General features: G+C 40.8%; 1 protein-coding gene across 1 annotated transcript; it reads right to left on the minus strand.

Annotated features, from left to right (window-relative positions):
• Positions 1-19,261: 19,261 nt before the first annotated feature.
• Positions 19,262-20,167, minus strand: LOC133036891 (uncharacterized). The gene has a single exon (XM_061113662.1). The coding sequence runs from the start codon at positions 20,165-20,167 to the stop codon at positions 19,262-19,264; it is 906 nt and encodes a 301-aa protein (XP_060969645.1).
• Positions 20,168-22,758: the final 2,591 nt, after the last annotated feature.

Raw genomic sequence — 22,758 nt, forward strand, 5'->3', positions numbered from 1 at the left:
GCGGTTTCTCTGCGAGTCGCATCTAGTGTAGGTCGAGCCGGTCTATCTGCGACAATAAAAAAGAACGAGTTAGCTCAAAGTCACAAGGTAACTTAAAAATTGACTAAGTAAAAAAATATGCGACGTACTGGGTTGACGATTAAAGTCGGTCCAAATTCCCGGAACCTTAAACACATAAAACCATTTGGATTTCCAATCCCCCATATTGGAAACCATGCCTTCCACCCCGTTGATTTCAGAAGTGGCCCACTTGCTGAAACAGTAGAAGCCGTTGTGGAGACCTACACTCTTTATGTCATAAAAATAACTAAACTCCTCCATTGAAGGCTCCCTATGAACATACTCCATATACATCGCATAAAAACCTAAAGCTATGCGATAGCTATTTGGGGTTAGTTGAAAAGGAGATACATCATACTGCTTAAGAATAGCGGAGATGAATGGATGGAAAGGGATCGACACTCCACATCGAAGAATGGGTATTGAGACTACCACATCCTCTGTGAGTATGATTTCTGGGTTAGTAAAAGAAAGGTGTGCTCTCTGGGTAGGGCGAGGACGCAAAGAGGTAAGTCGTAGCAAATTTAATCTCGTAAAGGTGGTGAGATATGATTTGGTGACTCGCGAGACCAAGTCCTCGCATGAGAAAGGCTCGTCCAATTGAGTATTATCCACTGAATCGGTCCCACTTCCGTCAGCGTCCTCTTTCTCATCTGACTCGCGGTCTGGAGCCATCCAGTCTTCGTCCATCTCCTCGACCTCGACATCAGGAGCATGCCTGGAATGAACAAGGTGTTCACGAGCTGATACCGTAGACTCGCTGTCCCTAATTTCGATAGTTCCTGGTTCAACGAGCTTCTGCACCATCCTCTCGATGTCTGTAGAGGATAGTGGGCCTAACTCTGTGTCTTCGACAGTAAGGATCTCCTCTTCTCAGATCAAGGTTGGGATAAAGCTATCCTCCTGATGCTTCTAATCACCATCGAATGCATCGCCTCCTGAGCCAAGCACTTGGCTGTCTGACAGATCGCTCATCTGAAAGATAGAAGATCTTTTCAGCATGGTGAATGTGTGAAAACAAAATCAGTGACCTCACCCGCATACAAAATTTAAAATCTTCTTAGAGGACGGATTCAGATTCTTGCGAAAACCAATCAGCCCACCAAGACACAAAATCACAGGTGTGCAAATAGAAGGACATCTCAAAAAACGGCTGGGTGTATCCTAGTAACCTAAGGGGCATGCGTTTTCGAGCATGACCCTGAAGTTATTGGGAAACACCCACCGTTTCGAGGAACCTAACCAATCGCAACCTGCGAATTTGTCACGCATATCCAACTAGCGATGTACCTCAAAAAAAGGCTGGGAGTATCCCAGTGACCCAAGGGGCATGCGTTGAGCATGACCTTGAAGTTACTGGGAAACACCACCGTTTCAAGCAAATCTACTAGTCGAAGAATACGCTTATATTGGAACAGAAAACACTGGCGTATGTCGCAAATGGCTGGGCGTATCGTAGTACCCCAAGGAACAAACGATCGCACGTATGAGCATTGGAATATTGCTACACGCCCACCATTTGAAAGACTTAACCAATGTTCCGACAGCAAAATATACATACAATACAAAACCCTATGTTCTAAACAACGACTAGGAGTGATAAAGTCTCTATAAAACCTAAAGGAAGCAGGTATGTGAGTATTCGAAGTGTTCATCCGAATACCTGCGTGTATTCAAGAAATAAACAACTAAGAAAGGAGCGAATATTCAAACTTTCCTTCCTAAAGTTCACGGTTATGCAAATTTGAGGCCTATTTTTCTAAGATTACCCAGTTCTACACAGAAAAATATAGCCCTATGTGTATTCCCTACGAACATACATATTCAAAACCCTCAAAATGTCAAAAAACCCAGAAAAATAATTCTCATCTTTTCAAAAAAATCAAGTACACGAGTGGATTAGAAACTGACCTTTTCTGATTGCTCTCTGCAAATGGTTTTGATCTCTCCTGAAGTTTTAGAAAGGTGGGAAGAAAAGTGAATCTGGGTGAACGATGGATGAGGATTTCTTCAAATCTCAGAGGAAAAGAGAAGAGGAAGTTAAGAACGAGAGGGAAAATGAGGAAATTGTTTCGTATCAGAGAGTTTAAATACCCATATCCCTCATAAATTGGGATTATGACACGTGGCAGCAAGAATGCCTAAGGTCGTCCTATCCAACGGCCAGCCATGGGCACGCCTACACAAAAACCGAAGAGTTTCGTGACGTGGCCCCATAAATAGGATAAAACAAAATAATTACAACCGTCATTTTTTGAAACCCTCGATGGGACAACCAAAGGTCACCTTCTCGTGACAACCTTTCACCTGTCTCTCGCATATAGTTTCCCTCATGACCGTATCTGTCAAGTCGTGAAACTAGGAGCATGTGTTATAGTGAGATTTCTCTCACCTAGAAACTCGAGACCAGACTCTTGTGTGGAGGACACGTGTACTCAATTTTCCCAAGAAAAGCTGAGATGTCAATAAGAGACTCCTCAAGTTTAAACCTCGCCTAAGCTAGAATCAGCGAGATGATGCGAATATGACCAAAGTCTAATCGCATTCGTGTGACTCGCATTATGTAGGACCAAAGAACGGATTTAACTCGCATGTACCATGATATGTGCAAGTATCCTCTCGATCCTCCTGCAAAAATATAGAGATCAACTCTCTATATTGAAATCCCGACTGCTTCTCTCCCCCCTGATCGAGAGAATTTTAAAAATTGTGATATCTAATAATACTAATATACCTGTAGGGATTTCAATATATACAATGAATCAATATTTATTTAAACTCATATATACTATATGACATTGAACTTCAGGTTCAATAAACTTTAGTTTCAAGTTCAATCCTTATGAACTTATTCATTTCTAAGAATGAGTCATACGCGTATAATTAGAAATACATAAATTTACACATTTTGTAAATGCATGATCATATAATCTTATCACATCGATAAGAAACTATGTAATAAAAATCTAACAATGACTCAAGATTGTTAAAGAAATATAATTTAAATATTTTTTTATGTGCAAATATATGCACATTATTTTTTCGAGCCTCATATATTAACAATGAGAAGAATCTTCTGGTTCTTCAACAAAATTTAGTCAAATTCTTTGATAATTTATTGCATATGATTGATCATGTCAAAATAATTCAATTCATGAACTTCAGGTTCACTATAATTTGTATTTCAATGAAACTTTCAAAAGGTAATGTAAATTCATTACAACATAATCATTACAAGTTTCATTTTTATATACACGAATGATATAATTATATTATTCTCCAAAACATATACATTCTTCAGGAGTCACTATTATGTTTATCAAACTTTATATTCACTATCATCAATTCAATAATGTGTATAATTTAAAAGATACATGTCAACTTCATCATGTTATTGTAATGGTCAAATAAATATAACCATAATATATCATTCATTTTTCTTGGTATCTTTTTAACAAGTCGACTAATTTATTAATAGACTATTCATTAGTCTAATTATCATGACTTGATATATTAAATATTTAAATGTACAACCAGTACATATAATAAGTTATTTCTTATTACTTTCATAACTAGATAAAAGTTATACATCTAGGTACATACAAATATATTTTACTACTCCAAGTAGCAATTGTATGTAAGACTTCTTCAGGAAGCTTTTCAAATAATTATTTTGTGATTTTTTATCACTTTGATTATAATAGATCACTAACAAATATTAGTAGGTTATATATTCAATTCTGGGAATATGGAAACTAAATTAAATAGTAACTGCATATATACATATCTTGTACCAACAATAGTTTGAAACTATTGATTTCAAGAAATAATAAAATATGTATATATATTAATTTGCTTCTGGCATTATCAATACATGTAAAATTTATATTCTTTGAAATATAATTTTATGTCTATTCATTCTCTTCAGGAAATGATATTTAAATATTCTAAATGTACAATAAATTTGTACAATTCACTAATCAAATATACTTTTATCTTGATTATAAGTGTGTCCGTACTACAGGTACGCGACTACTATTATTCAATTTCACATATGATATATAGATTTTATACACTTTGATTGTGTGTGGGATCTCATCTTTTGGTTGTTTCCACTTTCTTTTGGAAATATTTGAGTAGTAAATAATGTCATCGATTATTTAAAATTATTACATTCACTTCGGGGAGTGACGTTGAACAAGTAGAACATTAATATAAATTTCTTAAAAATTTATTACTTGTTCATCCATAAAAATATAAGAAATTATTCAGCAATTTCTTTTACGATATTTCAAAAAATATAGAAATGCAATTTTTGCGTAGTCTCCAAGATGTGTGCAAAATTTAATCTTTAATATATGTCAGATTCAATAATTTCTAACATTGCAAGTAATAACAATGTATAATAACATGACTAATACGAACAATCTTTAAAATTAATTGACTTCAATTCGTATCATTCTCTGCAAGGAATGATGAACAATAAATACATGTCTCATGTATTAAAATAACATTAGTCATGCTCATTGTTATTCTTATACTTTGATGTTTCAATGCAATTTTCTTAACATTCTTTTTGGGTATTCAAAACCCATTATAAAATTGCATCAATAATAATCATTTTTAATTATTCTTTAGTTGTATTCACATAAATACAATTATTTTTTTTTCGACAAAAGTAAAATATTTACTTCAGGAAATGTTTGTCAAAATCTATATCGATATTAGATTAATTTTTATTGTCCTCAAATAATACAAGAACATATATATATAAATGGGTATGCTCTTAATGGGTATTACCCATGTATGGGTATTTTATTCTTGACCATTGGATCAAATATCTAATGGTTGATATTTATAATCATTAATTAAATATTAAAAAATTAATATTTCTTATTTTGTTATTCTCTATATTCCTAAAATAGATAAAACTATTAATAGAAATAAAAAATTTATAAATGGAATTGTTATTTAAAAAATAAAACACACTAGAAAAATTAACAAACTATTTTTTTTAATAAAAATAATTTTAAAGATTAAAAAGAAAAAAAGTGTATATTTATCTTTTTATAAAATTTCTTCATACTAGAATTCTAAATTGCATTACTGAAAATAAAAAAATAATAATTTTAAGCTTTAAACTGTAATACATATATAATGTATAAAAAAAAAAATTAAACCTAAAATCTGTAATTTTATAATAATTAACAATTATTTATATTTTTTTATTTTTTTTAAAATACTTGAGCATACCAAATCTATAAAAACAAAACCAATGAAGAAAATTTTAACAAAAAAAAAATGAAGGAAGAAAAAAGTGTCATAAACATTATTGAATAATGGCAATTGCCAACACAAGAATTTCAGCACAAAAAATTATATTTGACCCCTAGACAAGATTATCATCTTCTAATCTTAAAAATATAAATAATGAACAACACCTCATTAGTTATTCTAGGAGAATGATTCATGGTAATATCAAAAAATCATTGGATGGTAATAATATTTTTCTAACAATGATAGCCTAAGTAAGAACTAAGAAGTATTGTAGCGTTTTATTTTTAAGAATGTGAATAATATTAAGAAAATTGGATTCCACAATCAAGCTCCTATTCTTCTAATAAAAAAAACATATTAATATACATGTAAATGATTTTTAGTTTTACAATAATAAATTATTAATAAACTCATAATTTCATAAAATAATAAAGTAGTAATTTTAATTAATTTTAAAAAATAATTTATAATTTTTTTTCAAATTATTAGTTGTAATTATTATTTCTAATTTTATAAAAAATAAATATAATTTTTTTTAAAAAAAAATAATTTTTAGAAACTTGCCATAAAAAGGTTATTGGATTATTACCTTATTAATTTTTTTTAGTTCCCATTGTTGACCGAGGTTTTCGGCAACTAGTAAAATATTATAATACTATTGAGCTGTAAGAAAGTGAGAGAAGGATTTTTACGTGGTTGGGGCGTTAATGAGCCTTAGTCCACGAGTCTTTTTTATTTATGGATGTATTCAATACAGAGTTTATACTTGGGAGAATGTCACCCTTATAAATACAGAGAATGTTCTTGGTGAGTATTTACTCTTCTTGCTCATATGCAGCCCAAGATTCTCGATCCCATTTAATGAGCTTTGAGGGGGTATTTATAGTGTTTTTGGTGGGGTAATCCCTAGAATTGTTCTTACAAGTGTATCTGTAAGTATCCATAAAGTTGGGTATTCCCAATGAATATACCATGAGTAATGCATGGTCAAATCCCTAGGTGCTGTAGGGTTTTTATGTGGAATGTCCTTATTGCCTTTTGATTGACGTGACTCTTCACAGTGTAGCCGTCGCTAGACTTAAATGATCATTACTGTGGCGCTGCTGGTTGGAGGTTGTGCCGTCAGACTTTATTGCGTGTTGCAGTCCCAACACGCTTCCTCCCATGCGGCATTTAATGCGACTTGATTGCTCAGGAGAAGCCTAACACCTCGCGGAGATGCCTTAGCGTTGTGTGAGCCTCCGGGAGCACCTTAAACTCCGCGTGCCTTCTCCGGAACCTATGTCCGGGACGTTACCTTGTGGCATAAAAAAGACTTAGCAAATATTGTGAATTGCTTGATCCACGTGTCCCTGTCCGGTTGGTCCACGTATATTGGGCGAAATCAGGGGCAACATTTACCCCCCAAGCCTTGTTTATTTGAAAAATGAAACAAGGCTTGTTCAGGTGCCTCCGGTTGACTCCTCGGTTTCCTGGCACGAGCTTAAAGCGCGTGAGGGTGTATTTAATGATGGCATTTAATGCAGCGATTCACTTTTTGCAGAGGTCGATTCGTTTCACGCCCATTGATTGATACGGCGCATTAATGGTGTCAGACGGATACTCAAGCGTTTCCACCGCCTTTATTGTAAATTAATTTGGCCCGTTGATCTTTGGGTATTTGAATCGTGCGCTTCCCCCACCGTTCGATTGGTAGGTGGTGACGCCTGTTCCTCATGCATTTTTGCCTATAAAAGCCACCATCTTTCCTTCATTTCGGTTACTTCCCATTTCTTGCCAACTTTGCTCGAATTATCCAGAGAGAAAATTCTCAGACTCAGCACGAAGCCTTTGAACTCTTTGCGATTTTGCCAGTTCTTCTTTGCTCGCTGCTACCAGTCCTTCTCGTCTTCACTCGACTTGCATCAGGACCCCCAGTTCAACACTTCATTGTAAGTTTTTTGCACTCTTTGGCATATTGAATGGCACGCTATTACTCATTCTGTTTGTTCTTTTCTGGGTTTGCATTCGAGATTTCTGGGCATGCAAGTGTTTAGGTTCTTCATGTAGTCTGTTTTGAATTTACTGCTCTAGTTGTGGGATCGCCATTATCATGCCTCTGTTGTTATTGTGTATTTTCCTTGTAGAAGGCCATACGCTCTTCGTACAATGGTTGCTTAGGGCATAGAATAGGATCTTTTCTTTCTGTTTCCTTTATCGTGTAAAGCCATCTTCTGCGAATTTACTGCACCCGATATTTGTTCAGGGAATCCTTCTAGGGTTTCCCGTGTGACACGTGTCCGGAGGGGGCCTCTTTCCAGCGGTTAGGGGACCCCCATTCCCTTTCTCTCAATTTAGGGTTTGGTATGGGGCCTAACTGTTGGAATTTTACTCTTTTTTACAGAAATAGAAAAATGTCTGCTTCTGGCTCGAAGTCCTCAAAGAAAAGCGGGAAGCGCATGGCTACTCTTGAGGAGGTCTCCTTGGGACCCGTTGCCCAAGAGGGGTATAAGTCCCGGGCAACCGGATGGGAAGTGGCCGAGCTTCATTCCACCTTGACCTGTCCCCACCAACTGGAGAACATTGTGGAAGTTGCTGGGATCAAGCCTTCCACCTCAGGAACCTACCATCGGCCACCTCGCGATGCGGAGACGCCCAACCACAATTATGGCGGCTTCGGAGCCTGGAGCCAAACGCACTTGATGGTCGGTGCCATGCTTCCTCTTCAGGATTACTTTTTCAATTTTCTTGTTTTTGTCGGCCTTGCGCCATATCAACTCATTCCCCAAGCTTACCGCCTTCTTTCAGGCTTGTTTATTTTTTATGCCGCCCGAGGATGGGGATCTCCCCGCCCGGCGGAAATTTTGTACTTTTATGAACTTGTGTCCGTCCCCAAGAAGGGGGACAAACTTAAGGATGGTTTTTATGGGTTCCGGATCCACCCTGCTAACGAAGGGGTGGTCCCGTATAATAGGCAGACTCACGTCAAGGAGTATCGCCATCGCTTTTTCTTTTCCTCCGGATTTAGGGCAATGGACCACCCGGAGCTCCTCACTGAGTGGGTGAGGATCCCTCCATATCAGCGGACCGCCCCTACCCAGACCTTTCTCCGGAGAGCCCAGGCCTTTGCTTCTTATGACCGAGCCGATCTTGACGTCGGGGGTTTGGTCACTACGGAGAACTGCAGGAAGGCCAAACTTATCCTTCCGCATCAATCCGTGGAAGACTCTAACCTCTCCCGGGTCATCTGTCCCAATGTGAGGGCGCCGGTCGCAGAGAAGACCTTCCGGGACGAGATCATTGCCACGGCAGAGAAGAAATACCAGGATTATCTCTACCGGAAGGCCCAGGAGAAGGCGTACTCTAAGGCCCAGGCGGCCTCCGGGAGGGTGCTCCATGTGGGTAGCCCGGGGGAGAGAAGAAGCCAGGCGATTGCCGGGAAGTCCGAGGCTAAATCTTTTGACAAGATTCTTCAAGAAGAGATTGGAGATCGACGTGCCGGGAGGCCCCTTCACATTGAGGATTCGTCGGAGAGAAGGGCTCCCAGGCCACAACCTTCGGTTCCAGAGCCAAACACTGGGGCTCCTGGTGCCAGCACTTCCGGCGCCGGCGGTAAGTCTCCTTTGATAATTCATTATGTTCCTTCTGTTGGCGAATATGCCAGTCGTAGGCCCGTAGGGTTCGGCGAGCGTCTATATAGGTTTAGGATGCCCTCGACCCGGTGGGGGGATCATTTGAAGGAATTTTATTTTTCAAACTTAGGAGATTTCCTAGGTCGGTCCTGGATGGGTTCTGGTCCTCCGGAACCTGTTCCCTTAGGTCCCTCAGCTTACATTACATCCAGCTGGTTCCGGCCTTCGGACAGCTATCTCGGAGATGATGCTGCCAGCGTAAAAGTTCAGAACTTTGCTAGGGCCGAATTAGGAAGTCCGGGTAGGAGTAGCTTATTTGCCATATCTTGTGTAAGTGGTTTCTCACGGATGTTCTAACACTTGCTTATTTTTGTTGTAGCAGGTATTTCCATGGATGCCATCTTGGATCAGCTTGTTGGGGTTCACACTCCTGAGGCTCCTTCGGCCTTTACTTCTTCCCCAATAGCCCCTACTCTAAAGATTTCTTCCAGCGCTCCCCCCGACACTATTGATTTAGTGGATGACGAGGAGGTGCTGCCGGGAGAAGGTCAAGAAAAGCAATGGGGCTTTTCTGAGGAAGTTGCCGAAGGTGCAGGAGAGCTCCGGGCTCTTCCTGAGGAAGCTGAAGAAGGTGAAGAAGAGCCTGAAATTGCTCTGATTCGCAAGCGCAAGGGCAAAATGATTGCCCATGACGAGCCTAAGCGGCCTCGGAGAGCTGACACTCCTGCCCATGGTTTTGATGGTGGGGTCTCCCCCATGGAAGAGCATCCTGCTCCTCCCAACATTGTGCTGACTCCAGTTCCTGGAGATGAGGTGAGGCAAGAGCTCCGGATAGCCAAGCATAACTATGCCATGGACGAATACTCCCGGGGGTATGCCGAGGTGGAAGCCCTTAGGAGGGTTTTGCGGGTTGAGGTGCAGGAAACCATCAACAACCCGGAGTACCAGGATCCGTGAGACCTTAACTTGGACCCCCTATCGGACTGGTTCCGTCGCTTCCTTGGGCCCACGTTGGCTCCCTTCGCCGCGGAGATGACTGGCGAGTTTGCTTCTCAACTTACCCGGTGCGCACCTAAGCGGTTCGCAACTTGCGCCTCCCTGAACTCTATCTTTCAGGTCCAGGACCTCAGCCACTCCCTCACTGTGGTAAGTGCTTTGTAGTTTTGCTTTTCCCTTCATTTTTCTTTTCGGGGATTCTTTCTTACACTTGTGTTGTTGTTCAGCTTGCTGCTGAGGCTGGCCGCCTCTCCAAGAACATTATTAACCATGGCTTCGTTCTGTCTGATTTTGGGGACATGAACGACGTCAGGAAGGTCCTTCAGGATCAAACTGCGGAGAGGCAGCTCTACCAGGAGGCTGCTGAGCGCTGGGAGGTGGCTGCCAAGGCCAATGAGGAGGAGGCCAAGCGGAGGGAAGCCCAAGCGGAGGCCATGATCCGGGATGAGGCCCAGCGGGCTCAGCATCAAGAGGAGCTGAGGGCGAAAAGTGAGGCTGCTGCAAAGGCCAAGCGGGAGCTCCGGGAGGCCAGGGAAGCCTTGGACGAGATGGTTGCCAAGGTGAGATCCTTAGAGGAAACTCACCAAGCGAACTTAGAGTCCAGGGCCGCTCTAGCCGCGGAGCTGAAGGAGCTCAGGGACTTCAAGGAACAAGCCACCAAGAAGGCAAAAAGAGCCGAGCTCCTTTCTCCTGTTTCCTGCGGCCGGTGCCCAAAGCGCTTCAACGATGGAGTCTTCATGGCTTGGTCTACCAACGACCAAAACATCAAGCTTACCTTCTACCCCAAACCTGAGGAAATGATTGCCAAATTTCGGGAGAAGAAGAAGAAGCTTGATGCCATGGTAGAGGCGCGTATTGGACCTCGCCTTCCTCCGCGCATTGACTGAGCTGCTTCGAGATTAACCCAGTACAACTAGGATTCCACCCACTTCTTTTATTATTATTACATCTCTTTTTTTTTTGTACGTATTTGCTGCTACCTTGGGACAATATATTTAGGTAGCAGTTTTTTATTTGAAGGGGAGACAATTTTTTAAGGCCTGTCCCCGGGCCATTTGTATATATATGACCTGCCCTTTGGGTCAGGATATTTATATGTGATCTCTCTTTTGCCACATATTTCTCTTTTTGACCTGTCCTTTGGATCAGGATTTTTATACTTATGCTTTTTATTTTTGTGCATACTTTTTGACCTGCCCTTTGGGTCAGGATATTTTACTTAGTTTGTTTTTTGTCTGTCCGTGCGGTATACCCTAGTACCCCCCTGAGTGGCATAGAAACTTTGTTTTTAAGGCACTCAGTTTTATTCAACATGTAGAGGAGGTATACATTTGGACGGTACAAACTCTTTGAACAAAGTCTAAGTTATATTTTTGCTATTGGTAATATTTTCTGAGGTGATCGGCATTCCAGGCTCTTGGCACAATGGTTCCATCCATTCTTTTTAGTTTGTAAGTCCCGGAGCCGATTTCGTCCTCGATTTCATATGGTCCTTCCTAATTTGGCCCAAGTACCCCCACTCTGGGTTCCTGGGTGGCTGGGAAGACTCTTCTTAGGACCATATCCCCAATAGCGAATTTTCTGTTTTTAACCTTAGAGTTAAAATACTTGGTCACCTTCTTCTGATAAGCTGCCATCCGTATCTGAGACTCATCCCGGAGTTCTTCGACTTGATCCAAAGCCTCTTGAAGCAAAGCTTTATTCGTGGCAGGATCGTAAGTCGTCCTCCTGTGGGATGGGAATAACGTTTCTACCGGGACCATCGCTTCACAACCGTACGCCATTGAAAAAGGCGAGTGACCGGTCGTGGTTCTGGGGGTCGTCCGGTAGGCCCATAACACCCTTGGCAACTCTTCAGGACAGTTGTTTTTGCAGGCCAGTAACTTTTTCTTCAAAGTGACCTTTAGGATTTTATTGACTGCTTCCGCCTAGCCGTTTGTTTGAGGTCTGGCCACCGCGAAGAAGCTTTTCACTACTCCGTGTTGGTTGCAGAAGTCAGTAAATTCCTCGCAATCAAATTGCTTTCCATTGTCAGAGACTATTTTGTGAGGCAAGCCATATCGACACACTATGTTTTTAATAACAAAGTCCAATGCTTTCTTAGCAGTTATTGTCTTCATAGGCTCAGCCTCTGTCCATTTGGTGAAGTAGTCTACTGCTACTATTGCATACTTTACTCCTCCTTTTCCTGTTGGCAGGGACCCAATAAGATCTATTCCCCAAACCGCGAAGGACCAGGGACTAGTCATCAAGGTGATTTCATTTGGAGGAGCTCTCGGTATGTTCGCGTACCTTTGACACGAGTCACACTTTTGGACATAGTCTATACAATCTTTTTTCATTGTTGGCCAGAAGTACCCTTGCCTCAATATTTTCTTTGAGAGACTAGGTCATCCCGTATGATCTCCACAGAACCCTTCGTGGACCTCTAGCATGATTTGTCTAGCTTCAGGGTCCGATACACACCTTAAATAAGGCATGCTGAGTCCTCTTCGGTAGAGAATTTGATCCATCATTACATAACGATGAGCCTGATACTGAATCTTCCGAGACAGTGCCCTTTCTTGGGGCAACTCACCTGTTGTTATGTATTTTATGATGGGGACCATCCAGCTGGGTTCTTGCCCAACCGTTAGTGTGGTCTCTTTTATTTTGACGCTTGGCTCTGCGAAGTGTTCCACTGGTACTACCCCCAGCTCTTCAATTTCGCTATCCGAGGCTAACTTAGCCAGACAGTCCGCGTGAGCGTTCTTTTCTCGGGGGATTCTTTCTATTTTGTAGTCCGCGAACTCGTGGAGCAGCTCTCGGACTATTGTTACGTACGCGGCCATCCGCTCGCCGCGGGTTTGGTATTCTCCGGATACCTGGTTTATGACCAGTTGGGAGTCACTGTAGACTTCCACTCTTTTGGCTTCTACAGCTTTTGCTAATTTCAGCCCTGCTATCAGGGCTTCATATTCGGCCTCATTGTTTGAAGCTGCGAAGTCAAACCGGAGGGCCGCCTGGAGTCGCAGTCCAGTTGGTGATATCATAGCCACTCCAGCTCCAGAACCGTTCTCATTGGAAACTCCGTCCACAAATACCCTCCATGTGGGAATCGGCGATACCGGCGTATTCGCGGTTGCCTCGGCTTCGTTGCATTCAGTAATGAAGTTCGCCAAGGCTTGGCCTTTTATAGAAATTCGGGGTATGTAGTGCAAGTCGAATTGACTTAGCTCCATTGCCCACTTGAGGAGCCTTCCGGATGCTTCAGGTTTTTGGAGGACCTGCCGGAGCGGGTGATTGGTCAGAATTTCGATCGGATGGGCTTGGAAGTATGGCCTCAACTTCCTTGACGCCATCAGGAGGCAAAACACCAGTTTTTCAATGACCGGGTATCTTGTTTCGGCCCCTATCATGCGCTTGCTGACATAGTACACGGGATGCTGAGTTTTTTCTTCTTCCCGGACCAGGGCAGCGCTGACTGCGTGTTCGGAGACGGCCAAATAAAGAAATAGGTCTTCTCCGAGGACGGGTTTTGATAGGATAGGAGGCTTGGCCATGTGCTCTTTTAGCTTTTTGAATGCCTCCTCGCACTCGTCCGACCATTCGAACTTTTGGCACTTCTTTAGCACGTTGAAGAAGGGTATGCACTTGTCCGTGGACCGTGAGATAAAACGGCTCAATGCAGCTACCTTCCCGGTCAGGCTCTGCACATCTTTATAATTTTTGGGGGATGGCATATTCAGGAGAGCCTGGATTTTTTTCGGATTTGCCTCGATCCCCCTTTGGCTGACTATGAAACCCAGGAACTTTCCTGATTTGACCCCAAAGGTGCATTTCTTTGGATTGAGCTTCATGCCGTATCTCCAGACAACTTCGAAGCATTCTTCTAAGTCGCTTGCATGGCTGTTGCATGCTTTGGATTTGACGAGCATGTCGTCCACGTAAACCTCCATGTTTCGCCCCAGGAGGCCTTTAAACATCCGGTTAACCATTCTTTGATAGGTTGCTCCGGCGTTTTTCAGTCCGAAAGGCATGACTAGGTAGCAGTATACCCCCTTATCGGTCCTGAAGCTAGTGCACTCCTGGTCTGCCGTATGCATTTTTATTTGATTGTACCCAGCATAGGCGTCCATGAAGGATAGCAGTTTGAATCCGGAAGTGGCATCTACCATCTGGTCGATCCTGGGCAGCGGGAAGCAGTCCTTTGGACAAGCTTTGTTTAGATCGGTGAAGTCTATACAAACTCGCCAAGTTCCGTTCGGCTTGGGCACCAGGACCGGATTGGCCAGCCACTCCGAATAATACACGTCGCGGATCATGCCGTTAGTCAAAAGTTTGTCCACCTCTTTCTCTAGAGCTTCGGCTTTCACCGAGTCGAGCGGGCGTCTCTTTTGCTGGACGGGAGGCATGTCCGGATTGACGTTCAGTACATGTGTGATGACACGAGGGCTTATGCCAGTCATGTCTTCTTGGCGCCATGCAAAGATGTCGATGGCGCCCTTCAGTGTTTTTATTATTTTTTCTTTTTCCTCCGGGTCTAGGTTCTTCCCTAACCGGAGTACCTTGGTGGAGTCGACGTTGCACACTGATACTTCTTCGACGTCCTCCATTGGTTCCACGATTCTTTCGGACCCTACACGGGGGTCCAACTCATCCTCTTCAGCCACTTCTGGCTCAGCTGACTCCCGGACCATAAGCACGGGCAGGTGGGTTGCGACATTGTAACATTGCCTTGCTTCCCCCTGGTTTCCCCTCACAGTTCCGACTCCGGCCTCCCGGGTAGGGAACTTTAGGCACAGATGCCGGATTGAAGTGACCGCGCCAAAGTCTACCAGGGCCGGTCGGCCGAGGATCGCGTTGTAGGCTGTCGGACAGTCCACCACTACGAAGGTGCAGTATTTGAATGTGCTCTGGGGGGTGTCCGGGCACAGGGTCACGGGGAGCCTTACTTTTCCCATTGGGATAAGTGTCGTCCCGTTAAACCCTGTGAGCTGGGACCCACTGGGTGAGAGGTCCCGATCTGTCAAGCCTATCGCGGTGAAGGCTTCTTTGAAGAGTAAGTTCACGGAACTCCCATTGTCAATTAAGACTCTGGCCACCACTTTATTCGCGATGGGGGTCTCTATGACCAATGGGTCATGATGAGGGAAGCGCACCGTCTTGGCGTCTTCTTCCGTGAACGTGATGGGTTGGTCCATCAACCGGGGCCTTTGAGTAGGGAGTTGAGTAACTTCCCATACCTCATTGTGTTTCGCGGCCCCGGCGTACCGCTTACGCTCCTTGCGAGTAATCCCTCCGATATGGGGACCTCCGGAGATCATGGCTACCCTTCCATTAGGCCGGGGCAGCAGACCGGGGATATGCTGGGCGTCACCCGTGGGAGCAGCTGGAGCCAATACTCCTGCTGTACCCCCCGGTGTTCCCTGAGGCGTACCCACGGTCACCTGACCCGGATTGAGGTGGGGCAACCTATTCTTGATCCACTCATAGAGGTGGCCCAATCGGATTAGATTTTCGATCTCGTCCTTGAGATTCTTACATTCATTGGTGCTATGACCAATGTCGTTGTGGTACTCGCATCTTTTGCTCAGATCTCTCCGGGAGCTATCTTTGTACAACGGCTGTGGTCTCCGGTAGTGTGTATTTTTCCTAGTAGCGAAGTAAACACGCTCTTGGGAGTCCGACAGCTCCGTGTATTGAGTATATTGGGGGGTGTACCCCTTTTTCTGGCGCTTCTCTCCCGTCCGGGTGCTGCCTTTAGAGGATCTTTTACTCCTTGAACCCTGGGAAGGGCCTGTCAGGCTAGCAGCCGGAGCAGAGTGTGAAGGAGCTTGCCCATTCACTCCGGACGGGTTGCCAAAGTGAGATGACGCTAGTGCCAAGGCTTGGCCCTGACTATACCCGGGGGTAGCAGAGAATTGTATGCCACTTGTTTGTGGAGTTGCAGCCGGGGCAGTACCCGAGGGCGATACTCCTGGCATATACCCTGCCATTCCAGTGGGATAGTAGCCCCCATAAGCCACGATTTGGGCTTTTTTGAGGTTGATATATTTTTGGACTCTCTTCTGGAAGTCCTAGAGGCTGGCAGCTCCTTATTGCTGCAACTCATTCCAGAAAGGAGTCCCAGTACGGATGCCTGCTTGGAGAAGTGCAAGCTGTTGTCCGTCATCAACCTTCTTGGTTTTCGAGGCTTCCTCTCGGAACCTCTTAATGTAATTCTTCAAGGTCTCGGTGGGCAGTTGCTTGATATTAGTCAAGGCACTGACCTCCAGATTGACCTTTCTTGCGGCGACAAACTGTCTCCGGAAGTTGGTCTGTAGCTTGTTCCAACAGCCCACGGATCCTGGTTCCAGTTTTTTGAACCACTCCTCCGCGGACCCACTTAGAGTAAGTGGGAAGCACAGACACTTGGCGTCATTGCTGACCCTCATGACCGTCATGACACGGTTGAACCGTGACAGGTGGTCGCTGGGATCGGAGTTCCCGGTATACGCTGCCATTTCGGGCATCTTGAAGTTCTTAGGGAGCTCTGCCTCTAAGATGTGCTTAGCACATGGCTCTCGATCCTCGCTGTCCGAGTCGGAGTCGTCTCCCTTCTACCTTCGGGAGACTCGGGCAATGTCTTTTCAAAGTATGGCGAGTTCCGCCATAATTCCTTCATTCAACGTACCCGAGGAAACCACGGGTCCGTATCGTTTTTGGTCAAGGTGATCCCGGAGATCACCTTGGTTCCCATTGATTTGATTTCTCAGATCAACGGGAGGACATCTCTGTCCTCTTCTTCCTCTACCCCCGGGTTCTTGGTGTACGGAAACGCTTTTTCGGTCCCCTCGATCCTGAGGGCCAAGGCTCCCTTTTTGGGGCTTGCTCCTCTGCGGACCTTTCCCTTTAGGGAAATCTGAGCGGGCCTTTCGCGGATCCTGCACCTTTTTCTTTCGCCCTGGGGTAGAAGTAGGGTTTTTTGTTTGATTCCCTTCAGCAGGGTATCTTATAGGGCTAGGCTCCCTAGATTTCTGCTGCTGGGAATTAGGCGAAGACGTCGCTGGCTCCTTGTCGAGTCCAGCAGTCATTGCCTTGGGGTGCACGTGAATGCCAGCTGCTTCCATGGCTTTTTGCATGGCCAGCATCACCTCCTACATTTTCTGGTTTTGCGCTTTCTCAGCTTCGATCTCAGCTTCGTGATCGATAGCTTTTTGTCTGAGAAGCACCAGTTCTGAGTAACTACCTTCGTCATAGGCATACTCGTCGAGGTTTCCCTCGTAGTCATCATCGGGGACTATTTCTTCTTCCTCAGACTCCTCTGCTGCTCTTGAGGCTACATCTTCCTCGTTTGGGTCTTGAGCGTCTTCCAGAGGACGAGGCTGACGAGTACTTCTTGTCTCCACCATGTTTGTGAAGTCAAATGTTTGTTTTTAGCAGCTTTCTTCAGCTCTCAATGAAAGCACCAAAATGTTGACCGAGGTTTTCGACAACTAGTAAAATATTATAATACTATTGAGCTGTAAGAAAGTGAGAGAAGGATTTTTACGTGGTTGGGGCGTTAATGAGCCTTAGTCCACGAGTCTTTTTTATTTATGGATGTATTTAATACAGAGTTTATACTTGGGAGAATGTCACCCTTATAAATACAGAGAATGTTCTTGGTGAGTATTTACTCTTCTTGCTCATATGCAGCCCAAGATTCTCGATCCCATTTAATGAGCTTTGAGGGGGTATTTATAGTGTTTTTGGTGGGGTAATCCCTAGAATTGTTCTTACAAGTGTATCTGTAAGTATCCATAAAGTTGGGTATTCCCAATGAATATACCATGAGTAATGCATGGTCAAATCCCTAGGTGCTGTAGGGTTTTTATGTGGAATGTCCTTATTTCCTTTTGATTGACGTGACTCTTCACAGTGTAGCCGTCGCTAGACTTAAATGATCATTACTGTGGCGCTGCTGGTTGGAGGTTGTGCCGTCAGACTTTATTGCGTGTTGCAGTCCCAACACGCTTCCTCCCATGCGGCATTTAATGCGACTTGATTGCTCAGGAGAAGCCTGACACCTCGCGGAGATGCCTTAGCGTTGTCTGAGCCTCCGGGAGCACCTTAAACTCCGCGTGCCTTCTCCGAAACCTATGTCCGGGACGTTACCTTGTGGCATAAAAAAGACTTAGCAAATATTGTGAATTGCTTGATCCACGTGTCCCTGTCCGGTTGGTCCACGTATATTGGGCGAAATCAGGGGCAACACCCATCAATGGGTATTACCCATTAAGAAGTGTTCCATATATAAATATGTATTCATCTCTTTCATTATATATTCATCAACTATATAATGAATATTACGTTTGCATAATCTTCAGGATATATGCAAGATTTTATTGAGGACGCTTAATCATCAGGATATATACAATATATTATCGAGGATGCATATTCTTCAGGAGATATGTAATATTTTATCGAGAATGCATAATCTTTAGGATATATGCAATATTTTATCGATGATACATAATCTTCTGGATATATGTATAATTTATATAGATTTTCTCTATCATATCATAGGCACACATATATTGTAAATGTTATGAATGATAAGAACATAATATATATATACTAGATGAGAGTTACGTGGCGAGCCACGTAAATATTAGTTTTATATAAGTTTTAGTGGTTTTTGTTTAAGAATTCAGTAACTAAGCAACGACAACAACAATGGTAGATAGATCTATTTAAGTTTTTCATATTTGTAAAGATTATAAATCTAAACTTTTAATTTTCTTGATTTGAGATTTTGAATTGTTCTGATTTATTTGTTTATGAATTTATTGAAATACTTGAATATTTATATTGATCATTGTTAATTAAATTAGTCTGTAACTTTATGTTTCTAAAAAAAAAAGGTATTTTTTAATATAGAGTTTAAATTTAAGAATACAAAGAAACATAATAGAATAATTTATATTAAGAAAATGATAAATACTTACGTAAAAAAAAATAGAATACAAAGAAAAAAATATTTAAGAATTAGATATTTTGAAAAAGATAAAAAAAATTAAGTATATGTATATAATTGATGTAATCGCATATATTTATTATTATAGCTTTTTATTTATTTAAAATAATTAATTTTCATAAAAAAATTTAAAAAAAAAAAGAGAAAAATAAATTTTATATATAAATAACTTAGAAATTTTTACATCAAAAATACAAAATAGCTTTTTTATTACATATATACTCCTACACGGCAGCTGTTACTTTTGTACACTTTAAGTTTTTTTATTTACAATTTTACTACTTACACACACTATACACATAATGTCACTCTTTTTTGAGCAAAAGTAGGAACTTTATTACTTCAAATCATCCAAAACTAAAGATGAAATTACAAAAGGTAAAGAAAAACTAGAAAAAATACGATCAGCCTCAGAAAGAGAGGATCGCGCCAGCTGGTGCGCAACCCTATTAGCAGATCGCTTAACAAAACTCAAAGAGATATTACCAATCTCGGCGCAAAGCGCCTTACATTCTAAAATAATATGGCCATAAGGAGAGACCATATTTTTATTGCTTTGAATATCACTAATCACTCTCAAACAATCAGATTCTAGGAAGACCCCCACCCAACCATTGGACTTTATCCAACTCAAAGCTTCCTTAAATCCGAGAGCTTCCACCTCATGAGGCTGCAAAAGACCAGTCCTTAACACTGTTTTTGCTTGCAGCACCATCCCAGCCGCACAACGAGCCACTAAACCCATGCCAAACCGAGCTTCGTTAGTGAACAAAGCGCCATCAACATTTACTTTGATGTAAGGAAAATTTGGAGGATACCATTTGTCACACAACACCCTTGATTGCACAGGAAGAGTTTCATTTTCGAACTGTTGTGCATTGCACCAGTCCGAAAAATTCACATTAGCCACGTGAATTACCTCTTCACTTGAAGGAGAAATAGCATTCCAAACAACCTCATTACGAACTTTCCACACCGCCCAAAGGGTCATAGCAGCTTCGAGACGCTCGGCTTCACTCCAAGAAGCCAAACCTTCAACAAACCAGCTCCGAAACACCATTGCACCAGGTGCTACGGCCTGAACACGGGTCTGCCGCCAACACGAGCGTGTAAAACTACATCGCACCAGTACGTGTAATATAGTTTCAGGGGCAGCATTACAAGTGAGGTGACTACACACGTCACCTGATTGACACCTATCAATCCATGCTTTCCCTATCTTTTTTTCCTTCTTTTTTTTCATTATCTTTTCAGTTTTCTTTTTTTTTTTTAATAAAAAAAAATCTCCACAACTGATATACTTTCCTAACCACAATCAAAACCCATTTTTTCACTACCCAATTTTATGTCATTTTCTTTTCTAACTTCCACTAACCGATTTTCCATAACTATTTGTCATCTGTTTTCTTTGGTCTGAACTTATATATATTCATGGCTATTACTTGTTCTTCATCGTCCCCTTCTCCATTGCCCAAAAAAATTTAAAAATGAGTGTTAAATCTGTAGCAAATAAGTCCAAAGGAAAGTACCCAGTTGTAGAAGATGGTGACTCCGACTTTGCTCTGCCTGTATTGAAACGGGGGTCGTGGACCTGCGAAGAAGAAATTTAAAGTTTATATTTCTTAGAAAATTTCCCCAACTTCTGAGAATAGGAGAAGGAAGGTTGAAGTTGATCATGGCTGAAGACGTTTCTGGGAAAAAAGCTAATGTTGGTGCTGATGTTCGAACCGAGGTTTGTTTTCGGTTTCTTTTTGGTTTTCCCCCATTTTTGAAATTATACACCTTCTGTATGTATTTTTTTTAATATATTTTTTATCTACTTGTTTCCTGTCCATTTTTATATCATCAATGGGTAACAATGAGATTTATCATGGATGTTGATGTTCAAAGAGTTTTTCCTGTATTTTAGTTTGTATACAGTTGTTTTGTAGTTTTATTATAGTTTTGCTACTTGCATATGTTATTTCACTATAAAATTAATATGCAACTATTTGCACAAAACTTACTATGTATAACTACTATTTCTTAGTCCCCATCAAATTAAATTCTTGCATAATATATAAACTATCATAAAACGATAATGCAACTATAAGGCAACCAAAACAAAAAATAAACAGACTTATACATAACTGGTTGTACCTTAATTCGATTTTACTCTTCTTATTTTATTTTTTAAAAAATATATTTATATTGGAAACTTGTAATCAATCAAAATGTAACTGTATATAACGTAGATGTATTATTCATGAGTTTTTTTAAAAAATTTTCACATCATACATTGTTTTGGATTTGGTGGGAGCTCCAGATCTGTTTGTTACACATCTACATTTCATGAATTTGGATTTCGATATTAGGGGGAGTTGTTTTGATCGAATAAAACAGAAAATAAATGTGTAATTTCAGTTTCTTCACAGTTTTTCTGATTTTTTTTCGTCATTTTTCAGTTTAGATCATTGAAGGTCTTCTTTTCCAGTTGATTTTGCCAGAATTAATAGTTGTATTTTTCTCGTTTTGGTTTCATTTTGGTTGTTTTGCGGTTTTGAAACGAGCGCGTATTTTCATCTTCATGGTTCGCTCTGTACAGCTGAAGGCTTAGTGCATATGGTATTTTTGTAAATATTTGTATGTGGACTGTATAAATGTTTAATGGGCCGGCCCAAAGTATTTTTGTAATTTTTTTTCCTTTTTTTCCTTTTTTTGTTTTTTTTCCCAATAACTTAATATGATAATAACTATATTATATTATATGATTTTTCATACATAACCGATTAATAAAATTAAATATATAAGATTTGTATATGGCATTTTTTATTATTAATTTGGTGAACAAAAGGAAAATGGGTGAAAAGTAATTCACGTTAAAAGTAAGAAAATAAAAATGTGAATGATTTGGGGAGAGAATTGGATTTTAAAAGTAAGAAAATAAAAATGTGGTTGATCGTAAACCAAAGATTGGATTTTAAAAGTAAGATGATTTTTTTTTTTTAATTTAAAAAAAAGATTGTTTAATTTTTTGGGTTTAATTATTGGGTTTATTTGTTAACGGGAGAGCAAACCTATTAACATCGTTAAATTTAACAGAATATTCTTTTGTTTTTAAGGTATATTCTGTTAAACCAAGAAATGCCGTTAGATAGACACTTTTAATATATAAAGATATATGAAATCAATAATAAATATATAAAAACATATACATACATATATTATATATAGATATATAGATAAAAAGAAAAAGAAAACCAAATGATTCTTAAATTGTTTCAATCAGATGAGTATATATATAAATATATATTTTGTGTATTTTGACTTTGAAACAATTCAAGAACTTTAACAAGATACTTACATTGGGACTTGGGCAAAGACTCATGCTTGAGGCTTGGGCAGAGACTCGTGTTCATAACGTGTTATAAAATAATATAAAGTAGATGAAAAGAAAGAAGAAGAAGATGAAGAGAGAAAGAGAAAGTGAATGAGAATTTGTCAGTTATTTATTCCAATGGGGTGAACCCCTATTTATACAAATACAAGAGTAAAATATTAAGAAACTAAGAAAAAGGGAAACTAAGAAAAAGAGGAATGTTGATTACAATTAATGATAATAAATAAAAGATTTGGACATCCACATAATTATTAATATGGGTATATTGCGGCATAAATACCTAATGTTTTTGATTTTATACACTTAAATACCTAATGTTTATTTATGGTGGTAAAAATAACTAATGTTACAATTCTCTTACACCGTTACTACCACTTGAGTTATAAATTCATAAATATGGACACGTGGAGGGCTCAAATGCATTACATTTATTTATTTTATTTTAAAATTTAATA

Source organism: Cannabis sativa, chromosome 4, assembly GCF_029168945.1.
Source record: "Cannabis sativa cultivar Pink pepper isolate KNU-18-1 chromosome 4, ASM2916894v1, whole genome shotgun sequence".
Taxonomy (NCBI): Eukaryota; Viridiplantae; Streptophyta; class Magnoliopsida; order Rosales; family Cannabaceae; genus Cannabis; species Cannabis sativa.